The 13,592-nt window shown below is 38.9% G+C and overlaps 1 protein-coding gene across 1 annotated transcript in view; it reads left to right on the forward strand.

The window, feature by feature from the left end:
* Positions 1-13,592, forward strand: part of RBKS (ribokinase) — a 72,524-nt gene that overhangs the window by 16,750 nt on the left and 42,182 nt on the right. The window contains exons 2-4 of the mRNA XM_086745928.1: positions 2,450-2,582; positions 8,198-8,261; positions 12,197-12,259. Of these exons, the coding sequence (XP_086602054.1) occupies positions 2,450-2,582; positions 8,198-8,261; positions 12,197-12,259 (260 nt within the window). The remainder of the gene's footprint in view (positions 1-2,449; positions 2,583-8,197; positions 8,262-12,196; positions 12,260-13,592) is intronic.

The raw sequence follows: 13,592 nt of genomic DNA on the forward strand, positions 1-13,592 counted from the left end.
TTTTCTGGTCCACAACCATCACTACTTTGGCTTCCAAAGGTGAAAATAGTGATAAATTATAAATGTTGTCATTGATAAACATTATTTACCTACATTGTTTACACCTTGTTCCCTGAAATGTTACAGTTACTTATTGTTGTAAACAACCTGCCAGATGCTGCTGTGGGCAAACAGTTTTAAGTTAGCAACCCTTTCCATATATATCTATATCTATATATCTAAGGTGCCTATAAGTGTACTTCTAAAGAATGGTTTGGGTTGGAAGGGACCTTCAAAGGTCATCTAGTCCAACCCCCCTGCAAGGAGCAGGGACATCTCCAACCACATCAGGTTGCTCAGAGCCTCATCCAACCTGGCCTTGAAGGTTTCCAGGGATGGGGCATCCACCGCCTCTCTGGGCAACCAGTTCCACTGTTCTACCACCCTCAGCGTAAATTTTTTTTTTCCTAATATCTAATCTAAATCCACCTTCCTCTATTTTAAAACCATTACCCATTGTCCTGTCACAACAGGCCCTACTGAAGTGTTTCTTCCCTTCTTTCCTGTAGGTACTGGAAGACTGCTATAAGGTCTCCCCGGAGCCTTCTCTTCTCCAGGCTGAACAGCCCCAACTCTCTCAGCCTGTCCTCATAGGAGAGGTGCTCCAGCCCTCTTATCATCTTTGAGGCCCTCCTCTGGACCCTCTCCAACTGGTCCATGTCCTTCTTGTGTTGGGGGCTCAATATATGTCTATTTATTTACAATGGTTTAAACATTTCCCAACAGAACGTGCCTGGCTCTGCCTCTCTGGAAACAAAATGAGTGCCATTAGCTGTACTTGTGAGCCTTCTGGGGTTCCTCTATTATCATCCACAGAAATTAAACCTGTAGGCTTGGTACCATACCCTCATACTAAAATCTGGGGTGCTCTATTAGTGACCATCCCTACTTACAGTCTGCATCTCTACCTGCATCTCTCTGGAAGCTGTAACTATTGATAAAGCACCCACCTGTAACAACTCCTTCAAAGCAAAAATCTTAATTTCTGGGAGTTTAGGACTTGTATGCCTTCACTAGTTTAATTTTAGGTTTTTAAGTCCATAAGATTTTGCAAACACCAATATGCCCCAGAAGTTGCAGCATAAACTCAGAAAGTAATATACACATATTCTTCATATGCTTTTCAAAAAACACTCCATAGTAATTTGCTAGTGCAGAAGCATGTCACCTTTTTTTTTTTCTGAATTGGAAGGCTGGCAATTTTGAAGCTGTTGTAAGATTTATTGGTAAAATAATGTTATAAATTGACAAACAGAGCTGAACTTAATCTCTTCCTCATTAGGGCAGATTCCTCTGCATTCTTTCAGACTGCCCTTCCCCACTCTCTTTCCTGCAGGCTTTTGGAAACCAGTCTGAGCTAACTTTCATTGACTGAACAGTTGGCTAGTAGTCGTAGGAGGCCTTCCCTCCACATGAGTTGTGAACTTGTTTGTAGCCTAAGAGACAGAAGGAATTAAATTTTTAAACTTTGTACTTGGGATATATGGCTTGAGGAGGAAGAAATTTTGGTAATCTGAGTGTTGTAAATACAGCTTTGAGTTAGTATTTTAATAGAAGTGGCAAAAGTAAGCTAGCCTTTTGCATTCAGATAAATTCTTCCATGTAGTCTAGGTGGTGTCTTTTCTTTGAGCTTTTGCTGAAGATAGCAAAGCATCTAGTAGGGTTAACAAAATTGCAGTTTTGTTTTGTTTTTCCAAAATGGAAATTAAACCAGAATACACTCCTGATGGGTCTCTGCTTGTATTAGTGCATCTGGTTCTGGGCACCCATTCCCAGAAGGATATAAATGTAGTTGGAGTGTGTACAAGGAACAACAAAATGCTGAGGAGTTGCAAAGCTTGATTTCTAAGAGAAAAACTTAAAAAATAAAAAAGTTAAATATGTACAGGGTGCCTGAGCGACAGCAGAGGGGAGGAAGGTTTTGATAATGATCTACAATTTTGAGGGGTGTGAACACCAGCAAAGTGAAAAATTACTTAGGGTGGTTCAAGAAGGTATAATTAAATATAATGAAATTAAATGAACAATATGTAAACTTGAGCTGAATGTTGCAGTAAACCAACATGAGCAGTGAGACCTATAGATTTATCATTCATCTGTATTGAGGTAACACTGGGGAATCCCGGTCCGGAATCAAGTGCTTCTTTTCCTGTAGAAACATGAAACATGAACAAAAGAAATGCAATCTTCTTTTGAGTAATAAATGAGAAACTTGACTGGGTAGCATAAAAGAAATAAACTTAAACTGATGCGATGTGGAGTAGAGACCCTAAAAAGTCTTTCGAGTCCTTTTTAGTCTTACTGACTGGCTGTTGGACCATTTAGGATTATAAGAACGTAACTCTTATTTTGAAGATGCTTGTTATTTTCAGTAACTAATGTATGTAAATATTGCTTTAAATTGGAATAGCCTTACTACACGATTGCCAAGAGCTGGAGAAACAATCCTTGGACATAAGTTTTTCATTGGTTTTGGTGGGAAAGGAGCCAACCAGTGCGTCCAGTCTGCTCGACTTGGGGCCAAGACCTCTCTGATCTGCAAGGTAAGCACTTACTTGCTCTTGGATTACAGCTGAACTAAATGTTCATGCAAGTTACAGTGAAACTTTAGGTGACTTACAGAAAAGTGTTTTTTTTTTTTTTAATGCCTCTGTAATTCCCTTTTCCTTATTTCAGCTATAAATTTAAGCATCGAGGAGGCTGTTTTAAGAACACTGCCAGAACCAAAGACTAGTTGGCTAGAGATCTGGCAGAAATTGCATATAAAGAAGGACTGCAAAACTTAGAATGATGTACCATGGAAAAGAGAACTGGAAAGAATTTGAGTTCTTCAAAATTCAAGTAATCTTGATTAGCCCCTCCTCTTTATGTTCCCCACTGTTACAACGATCAGGGCTTCATTGATGATATTCAGGTGGTAGGCACTGTAGTCAATCTGAAATTTACTTTGTAGGTGATTAAAAATCAGATACTGACAAGCCAGTAACAAATTTGAGAAGGAATGTAAAACCTTGTGCTTCAAGGGTTAAATCATTATCTCCTTACTTGAGATTAGGATGTTCATGTCCACGTCGTAGCACCTTTGTGTTTTATAGGATTTTTTTTCCCCACTTCTCTGAAACACCTAATATAAAACAGTTCTAAAGTCCGGCTCACAGACCATTGGGCTGATTCAGCTTGGCAGATACTGTGTTCTTACAATGCTTTTCTTTGATTTTTGTCATTAAGCAGTGTAAGTTTCGAGTGATCATTACTAAGGTTAAGATCAAATTTTCTCTCTCTGTAGCCTTGTTGTCTATCCTGTGCTAACTGTAGATGAAACTTCAAATTGGCTGGGCATACTTTGTTATTGCCATAGCTGGGAGGATGCTAAATTTGTTAGATCAGGGATTTGTCTGTCAGGGATTTTTTGAGAAGTACTGGAAACATCTCAAGGAAGCCTTTCTCACTGATTTTCCAATCCAATATTTAGGCTAAAGAATGGTAGCTATAAATCAATATTAGACTTGCAAGCATTTCTTTGGGTCATTATCACTAGTTGTTCTCCAGTGTGGTGGGTTTTTTTAATATTGGCAATGTTTGTGCTTCTGTAATATTGTGTATATTTGATCATCTTTGCATTCAAGGATGATCAAATTCAAGTACAAGATGAACTGGCAAGAAATTCCCTGCTAACATTTCCTGCTAAATGTTAAAGGGTTTTTTCCACTGAAAGTGTGAATTTTTTAAAATTTTTTTAATGGTCTAGCCTTTGCTCAGTGCATCCATGTTTGTGGAAACATTTGCATTCCTAATAAAATTTAGCAGTTACTATAATTTCTAATTACTTTCCAAAATCAAATTTATGTTATTTCAGTATAACCTAGCCTTCTTTCTTTCTTTCTGATGAGAAACAGCAGAGAATGGAATGACTCTAATATCTATAAATGTTAGCATTTTGTATTTTTTAATTGTAAAAGTTAATATTTACTTTTTAAATTAAAAATGCACTTTATAGCTTCACAAAATAGTCTCATCTCGTAGCAGTACAGTCTTATATCTGCATAGGTCAATGGGATGCAGTATGAAGTTTCTTGCTAAATAAACTAAAAAGTGTCAGGCAATAAATGAGCTATTACAATTCTATTATTTTTACTTTAACAAGTATGAAGTATTCAGTGGTTCTTAAAGGCAGATTTCCCCTCACACACACACTCTGTGCTCAGTACGTGCTTATATTTTAGTCATAATTCCCAACAATTTTTACCCAGTACAGGTGAAACAATTACTTGTACAATCAGAAGTTCAGGGAGTGGAATTAGTATTAATACTAGAGGGACATTCTGCTGCAGTGTGGCATCCTCTTATGAGGACTATAATTTAGACAGAGAACGTCCTCAACAAGAGTAGAGGTAGACATCTCAGATGAAGTGACAAGGCATTACTCGTACCTCAGAGCTTTAAAACACAAAAGAGAAGCAGTGACTATCTGGTGAGTGTTTGAGAGAGGGAGTGTTAGAATGACTTACAGTTATGACTAGAGATGCCACAAAGTGCTGTGGATTTAATGTAAAATCCAAGTACTGAGTCTGAGTAGTGGAAATGCGAACTTTCTGCATTCTACTTTCTCCTTGGATGTCTCTGCAAGTGGCCGCTGTTACTCTGGGTTATCAATATATATCACAGCATCAGTCTTAAACTCTTCTCCTCAATTTGCCAATACAATAAAACAATGTACTGATGGACTTGTTGCTACTTCAAAAAGATAAGACAGACAATTGTTAAGAGAAATGTAAAGGATTATGGTCAGAGAAATATAAAGGATTACGGTCAGGGAACATAGTTCATACCCAAACTCTGTTGCAGTACTGAAAAGTGCACAGTGGTCTTTAGAATCTCTCAACTCCCCAAACTATTATTTTATTTTTTTTTATTTTGTAGCGGCTGTTACCAAAAATATCTGTTAAACAACATCCTAGATTAAGATGGTGGAGGGATGTTGGTCTGAAATACATATGTTCTGAAAAAAAGTGCTGGTTTACCTCTGACAAACAATTTGGAATGATCCTCACTGGACACTGATGTCACTAGCCTGATATTGCATATACTAAATTCTACTTAAGCTCCAGCTGCATTTGATTCCTTAGAAATAGGAAGTGCTGCATTACCATGCTATGTAGTCTTCTCTCTAGGTGACCTGTATGCCAAATTTAAGTTAAAGTGCTGTAAGCCTGAATCCTCACTTCATTGTAAGAACATAGCTATAGCTCAGATGCAGCCCAGAACATGATGGATATCTTCAATTGTTTTTTTTCCTTTTGATTACTCTCTTATACTTGTCTTTAATACCTGTTTAATTCCCTAATGAATAAAAAGAGTAAACATTTTGAAAAAAATAGCATACAGAATAGATTGAACAAACAATTGTCAAGAGGTACATGTTTTTGTTGTAATTAATTTTCATATACAGATGAGTTTTATTCTCTAAGCTGCTAGAATTTTAGCTTCTATGATGCCAGCCAGCTTCCCTAGCTTCATGTGGAAAACATGATAGTAAGCAGGGAAAACCAAGATTGAAAAATACTGGTGTAATTCCACGCATTCTAATATGCAAACTATGTGACCATAATGCTTGTGCAAACGGCTATTGTTGTTAAGAGCTCAAGAAAGACAAAATGCTATTTCAGCACATACAATATTCTGTGGTCAGCAAACTAAAACATCTATTTTTCTGTTTACCCAATAGTCTATCTAGCAGAGTCTGAGCAAAAGCAGAAAATATTTAAAACAATGTTATATAATTTGACATGGTCAGTAAGTATGCCTTTAATCTAAAACGAGTCTCATGCCCAATACTGTGTCTTCCTTGGGGGTAAAGCCTGAATGGAAAGATAAGCCCTTCAAATGCACTAGGATTAACTGGGTTGGATGCTGATGAACTAACATGGAAAAAAGTTTCCAGAGGAAAAGGAACTCCATGAAGACCGCTCCAAGGGCTTTCCTCCAGCACTGAGATGTCTCGCTGTGAGCAAAAGTGCCATGGCTGATCTCAGTCGTTATGACAGCTGAACAATAAGGGATGCCTATCTGTCAGTTATGTAGGACCCAGAGCTGAAGGAAGGAAGTTTCAGTTGAGCTTTTGGAAAATGGTTATGAAGTATTTCATTGCTGAAATAACTGAGCAAATCCTCAGATTTGTTGAAGAAGCTTTGTAGCAGCGAGGGAGGGAGAAGATGATACCATCAAGCGGAATGCATTCCAGCAGTACAGCTGTTAGGCTGCAGAGGTGAGCACGACTCAGGTTGAAATTGCGGATGGCTGCAGTCATCCAGCCTAAAGCAGTCGGAAGATGCAGCTTCTGACAACCCGCCCTGTCTGGCAAACTGGGAGTAGTCAGAGATACAGAAATATTCTAATATGAAAACAATAACACAGTGACCAAAGTAAATGCTGCTGGGTTTTTTTTTCCCCATGTACTAGAGGAATGTTCTGTCTGGTTAGACTGTTTTGACTTAAATTGCTGTCCTCCTTTGGTAAGAGACTGGGACCATCCCTAATAATGCTTTAGAAAAATTGCTTATAGAGGTTGTAGGAAATGAATGTATAGGACAAGGGGTAATGGTTTTAAGATAGAGAGAGGTAGATTTACATTGGATATTAGGAAATTTTTTTTACAATGAGGGTTGTAGAACACTGCAGCAGGTTGCCCAGAGAGGTGGTGGAAGCCCCATCCCTGGAAACGTTCAAGGCCAGGCTGGATGAGGCTCTGAGCAACCTGATCTAGTCGGGGATGTCCCTGCTCCTTGCAGGGGGGTTGGACTAGATGACCTTTGAAGGTCCCTTCCAACCCTAACCATTCTATGATTCTATGATTCTATGATTTCAAAACATGGTGGTACAGCAGAATATGTGGGGGGAAGGATCAGCCATCTGGGATACTTTAAATTTCAGAATTCTGAATCACAGAGTTTGATTCTTGTGATCATGAGCTAGTACTCTGGCCTTCTGCAAGCTTTCTAAAGGACTGAGATCATAAATAGACAAATTTCTAACAACAAATTGTAGAGGCAGCTGCTTTGTGCTTCGAGTAACTCAAATACAGCATTAGCTATTTAGTGCTGTTTTATGAGATGATAGATCATTAGTTAGGGCTCCTCCTGCAATTCCTTCATTGTCTAGACTATGACCAGGATCTTTGATCTAATCTGAAAGATTTTTTTTTTTCTCTCTTGCAAAATACTTCCTGTAGCATTGGTCACTCTTTAATACCGCTCAGATGCACACTCATGGAAGTGGGAGCACACACTATGCGTGCTGATGACATAGGCTAAAAGTGATGAATTAAAAGCTATGTTGGCTTTAGAAATATATTTTGAATGCTATTTTGACATTAAGTAAGGTATACTTTGCTTAATTTTTTCTTTTTTTTTTCCTCCATATACCTTATCTCCTTTGTTCAGCTTGTGTAATGTAACAAAAATAAATGTTTATTAGTCTGAATAAACAGCAAGCAGAATTCTGTTCAGCTAAAAGGATTAGTGCAGCTGAAATTACAAGCTCTTTAACTTTGTGTTAGAAAAACAATAGAGCATAGCTTGACTCCCTAACTCAACTTGATCTGCTGTTGCTGGATAAAGCAAACAAAAATGTTGAATTTGTAAACAGTACATTTAGTACTGAGAATTATAGAAATCAGCAATACTGTGTTTATTGTCACTTTCTAGACCATAACCACAGTTTGATATGTTTCCACCAAGGAAACCTGAGGTAGAAAATTCAAAGTATGAACTGCAATTAAGGACACCAGAGTTGCTATAAATGTTTTCAATTTAAAGCTGAATAATTCAGTACACTGCCAGATTTTATAGTCCTCAGGAAGCTTCAGTGTGAAGAAGCACAGTGATTGTAAGATAATGAAACCTGAATATAGTGATATGGGTGTAGGGAGTAGTTTTGTAACAGAGGAGGAAAAAACTGCAGAATACTATTCATATTGTTTATTAATACTATCAATACATTTTTAGTAATACTTTTTAGTTTATTATTTGTTTATTAATAAGGCAAAGTGTTGCGAACAAGAAAGTTGTATTAAAATTACATTAGAGCATTCTGTTGTCTAAAGGTGATCTATCCTCTCACCTTTCTGTAGAGAAAACCTCTCCTTTTATCTTTTGTGTAGGTTGGGAAAGATTCCTTTGGCAATGATTATGTTGAAAATTTGAAGACAAATGGTATTTCTACAGGTAAAATTTTACTTTAAAGAAACCTTTTGTATTATTTTTGAGCTTTAAAAAGTGGTAGTGGAGGGTTTCTTATTTTATTGCCTCATTGGATATGTTTTACCATTCAGAATATGAATAATTGTTTTGACACAGCTGGCAGAAATGAATGAATATGTGTGAGAATATGGGAACTTCTGAAATCAGCTGTACCACTAAAAAGAAAATGTAATGTTATTACCTCTAAATCTCAGATGATTACATCAATGCTGTTATGCAATTGTTTAGGCTGCCATTAATGATGGTAATGCCTAGTGAGAAACTGAAAAATCCAGTCTGATTATTCATTCTCAGTTTCACACTGAGACGAGAGAGACAGAGTGGAAATGCATTTATCAACTCAGTACATTTCACCTGTATTTTGTGAGATGACATGTGCAGTCATTTTAGAGACTGCAGTCTATGTTTGTTAACACACATACACACAAAAATCGATGCTAAAAGGCTTTTGGGAAAAGGGAAAACTAAGCATTCACAATGTTCTAGTATCTTTGCACCTTTGTAACCCTAATTCTCTCTCTTGTGTAAATTTATTATTGTGTGCTGCTTAGCTACATGATTGCATTTTTGTCTACATGACTCTCGTCTCTTTTAGAGTGGACAAGAATAGACAGATGCAATCACTAAGTGGCAATTCAATATTCTGTTTATCTTTTCTGTTTAATGTGCAGCCACAGGCTTCATTTTACTGCATTATTCAAATCCTGCTTTAAAGACAGAACTATCAGTATTTTATTGGTTTTTTATTATGCTTATCAGTATAGCATCTAAATATTTCACCAATGTATATATAGGTTTATTCATTGTGTATCTTCCAACTTACACAGGAAACCAGGCAAGGATACCATAAAAACAATGTCTGATAGTGTACAGTTCTATATCTCTCCAAAGCACGCCTACCTCGTGAATAAAAGTCTTTGATCATGTAAATAAAGCTATTGTAATGCATAGCGCTTAATGAAAATATATATTCCATAAGGAACCTTAAATCTTATGTTTTCTGATTTAAATGATTGATCTTGCAGTCTTAACATAAATTTTTAAATAGTCTTTATAGCAACAAAGGAAAAGTGTAGGGAAAAAAAAATCAGAAATTCCATCATATTGCACTTCGTTGATACCTAGATAGATCAACTGAAGATTTGGAACATTTAAGTCCATGGTACCAATTTATGCTGATTGAGTTAAAAATATCTCAGAATGGTGTTAGATTCTCACCCTCTACATTGATCATCCCTGGAGAAAGATAGGATGTACTGCTGGTGAGGCTGGTCTGGGATCCCAACTTGCATTCCAAACTTTGGAGGCAAGGGTGATTCAGTGGGTACAGACCTTTTTGCTTAGGACCATCTCCTTTCAGTCCCTGGCTTTTCATCTCAGTTTAATCCTTGTCTAGCCTATCCCTGGTGTTATACCTAAGGATGCTGGGTCCTGGATGAAAATCCTTGCCGTAATGCCATGTCGTAGTTCAGCCCTGATCAGGACCAGACTACGCAGTCTCTCTCTCACTCCCCCCACCTTCCAAGAGAACAGGGAGAGAAAATATAAGGAAAAACGGCTCGAGGTTTGAGATAAGGACAGGGAGAAATCCTTAAAGTTACCGTCACAGGCAAAACAGACTTGACTTGGGGAAAACTATTCATTTATTACTACAAACAGCAGGCTAATGAGACAGAGAACAAGATAACCTCCCTCCAGCCCTCCCTCTGCCCAAGCTTAACATTATCTCTACTACCTACCCCCCCCGCAAGCGGCACGGGGGGGAAGAGGGAATGGGGGTTGCAGTCAGTTCATCACATGTTGTTTCACGCCGCTGCTTCATGGTCAGGGGAAGAACTCCTCGCATTCCTCCCCTGCTCCGTTGTGGGGTCCCACCCCTACGCCAGAGTCCTTCGTGAAACTGCTCCGGCGTGGGTCATCTCTTCCACGGGTGCAGTCCCTCCAGAACAGCTGTCCCAGCGGGCCCTCCATGGGCCACAGCCGCCTTCAGGCATCCACCTCCCCCGGTGTGGGGTCCTTCACGGGCTCCAAGTGGATCTCTGCTCCTCCGTGGACCTCCATGGGCTGCAGGGGGACAACCTGCTCCACCATGGTCATCACCACAGGCTGCAGGGGAATCTTGGCCAGGAGCCGCATTACTCCTCCCCCTCCTTCTTCACTGACCTTGGCGTCTGCGGCCGTTCCTCACAACAGGCTGGCAGATGCCTCTCAGGATCCTTTTTACATCTTATTCACTTCTCATCTCCTCTCCACTTCTTGCAGCCGGGCTGGACCGAGTCGGGCCCAGTCGGCTGTCTGGCAAGAGGCCAGAGGGTGAGGCCTGCAAGGCCCATGAGGCCTGCGCCTCCCCCCCTGCGCCTCTGCCCCCGCTCAGCTTCTTCACATCTTCTCTTCTCTCTTTTTTTTTTTTTCTGTTTTCCCCTTCTTAAATACGTTATCGCAGAGTCGTTATCACGGGACATTCTGCTACCAATTGGCTCGGCCTTGGCCAGCAGCAGGTCCACCCTAGGCCTGGCCAAGTCCACTGAACAAAGGGGAGCGACTTCTAGCAGTTTCCTACAGAAGCTACCACCTTAGGCCCCCCTCACTAACAAAACCACGACTGCCAGCTTTCATATCCTGAATCCTTGTCTCATGGCTGCTTTGTTTACGTTGCTCTTCTATTTCGTAACATAACACCTTACCCTTTTTCTTTCCAACTCCAGTCTGTTTTGCAATTTTCCGTTTTCCCAGTCTTCCTATCTTCCACAACCTATCAGCTACCAGTGCTGCTCAGACCATTGAGACCTTTATTGATGTGTTTCTCCCTCTCCCACATTTGAACTGGGCAGCTTGCTGCTTATGCTGCTTATTTTCTGTAGGAAGAGCATTGAGAGCCAAGAAGAGACAAGTTCTCTGCTTTCAATTCCAGTGTGCAGGCCTAACTCATGGTGAAAAGAAGCTATAAATGCAAGGAAAGCTCTGCTCTGACCCTTGTAACTCTGATGGAGTTACATCAGAGCTAGATAAGGGTACCTCCAGGGCAAGTATCTAAAATACTTTAGCAAAACTGAATGAGCATGATGTTATGTATTTTTTCAGCCTTGTTAAAATTTGAGCAGATTTTTTAAATGGCCGCAAAAGGCACTTCTTGAGAAAGAAGCCAACCTTGGTCCATGTTCTAAAACGTTGTAACACCAGAGCTTCTTAAACAAAAGGTCACCAGAATCTGTCTCAAATAAAATAGTAGATTTTTCTCAAATACAATTATTGGAGAAAAAAAACCCTCAACTTTTTAAACAGTTTTCTAATATAGTTCTATCTAAAAAACCCCCACCTATCATAGAAGGTTTCAAACCACTGATTAATATTTAATAAATTTGCTGACAGCTGAAAACAAGTTCTTATAGTAGTAAATATAAAACAATCTTTATAATAGAAAGTGCTGCCAGCTTCACTTCCAGTTAATTTATCTGAATAATAATCCAAAGAGGAAACATAGCCTCACCACTGCCTTCATAGCGCTGAAATGCAAATCTACAGAGAATTAAATGCTGTGTTGTTTTAATATTTTAGTTTTCTCCAGCCTTGACTCCATTGTTTCACTGGATAAAAGAAATACTTCCATGTAGGAGTAGAGTGCCTGAGAAGGCTGTATAAATAACATTATTTTTCTAAAGCAGAGATGTAGCCAAATTAAAGAATATTGGACTCGCATTTCTGTTTTGTGGGTGTAAATTAACACTTTTTGTTGTTGTTAGCTTCTCTGGCATTGTTGCACATGAAAGAGTAATTAGCATTTTTGAATTGCTGGAGGTTATGGGTTCATTTTAGATTTAATTCAATTAAACTGCATCACATGCTATTGGTTGAAAGTAATGTATGGAACGAATGCGTGCTGTAACTTTTCCCTTTCTTAGCATTTGTAGGTCAGACTACAGATGCTGCTACTGGAACTGCTTCAATAATTGTCAACAGTGAAGGTACATATTTCTACTCTGAATTGTCCTCTGTTTTCTGCCTCTACAGCCATAAAAGAAACCTTCACCTTGTCACTGTTAATTGTGGAATTGTTTTTTTCTACATCTGTCATTTTTTTTTCATTATTTTATTCACACTTTGTTGCACTTCCTTTTATTTCAGGCAATATTGTAGGATGAGGTGCCTAAAAGCAGCAGAATCAAACGCTTAAATTAGCAGTGTGATAGCCATTATTCAATCAGCCAGCTCATCTATCTAATTTTACATTGTCCAGAACACACAGTGCAGCAGAAGATTAAAGCTCTCGTTTTCCACCACAGCTTACCTAGTACTTTTACTATGAGGAAAAAGTTTGCCTCTTTAGCATACTAAGTGAGTCATTATGCCCTGAATCAGGAAAGGGAATTGTCCTTGGTATATGCAGAAATATTTATGTTGATATTTTAATAACAATTTTTGATCCCAAGTTGCATCTGCAGTGATGAATAGAGAGTGAAATGGCATATTTGTTTTTTCTGTGTTCAATTTTCCTTAGCCTGTGCCTTTACTCTCATATGGGAGCAAAGAAGTAAAGAAGGTTTGGCTCGTTCTTATATTCTTTTTAAAGACTGCTAAGTTATCCTCTGAAAACTTTCTGTTTATCTTCTCCTCAAGCAAGTTGTGCTATTGAGAGCTCTTAGGAGGAGTACAGCTGTCTGGATCAAACTTTAGAGCTCAGAGCCGATAATGTTTGTGCAAACATAACATAGCACGTGTGATTGGATTAGTTCACTTTCAGTGCAGCTAAGAGCCTTCATTTGAACAGTTACCACAGCTTAGCTGGCACATCAACAAGCCCCTGGATAACCTGATGGTAGTCCATTGGGCTACAGCTCGAAATGGGAAAGGAAACATGACGATTCACTCCAGGAGCGAACCTGGGAAGGAACTGTGACTAAAGGCAAGTCTACACAGAAACATTCAGGAAAATTAGGCAAATTAGTTGGAGATGTGAGTTTAATTTTCCCTAAGTAAGATTAATCAAAACATTGCATGACAGCTCTAATTCAGAAATAAGGTAGCTGTAATATATTGAATAAACTGGATACCTGCCTCTTACTTCCACCTCCTTCTCTTGGTTTGGGTCAGCAGGTAAATTACCACAGCAGCTCTTAAGAACTTCTTTCTTATGCCACATACAGTCACTACTCTCACATACAGTCACTACTCTCACCATTGTAAATGAGAGAGTGAGAATCCAGTGGCGTGCTGGCAGGCCTCCCTGTTATGTACACGTAACCATGTTTTGCACTAGGTTTGCTGTGCAGAGTAGTTAAATAAGAAGCTGTCTCATTA

Source organism: Chlamydotis macqueenii, chromosome 3 (assembly GCF_036417535.1).
Source record: "Chlamydotis macqueenii isolate bChlMac1 chromosome 3, bChlMac1.mat, whole genome shotgun sequence".
Lineage (NCBI taxonomy): Eukaryota > Metazoa > Chordata > Aves > Otidiformes > Otididae > Chlamydotis > Chlamydotis macqueenii.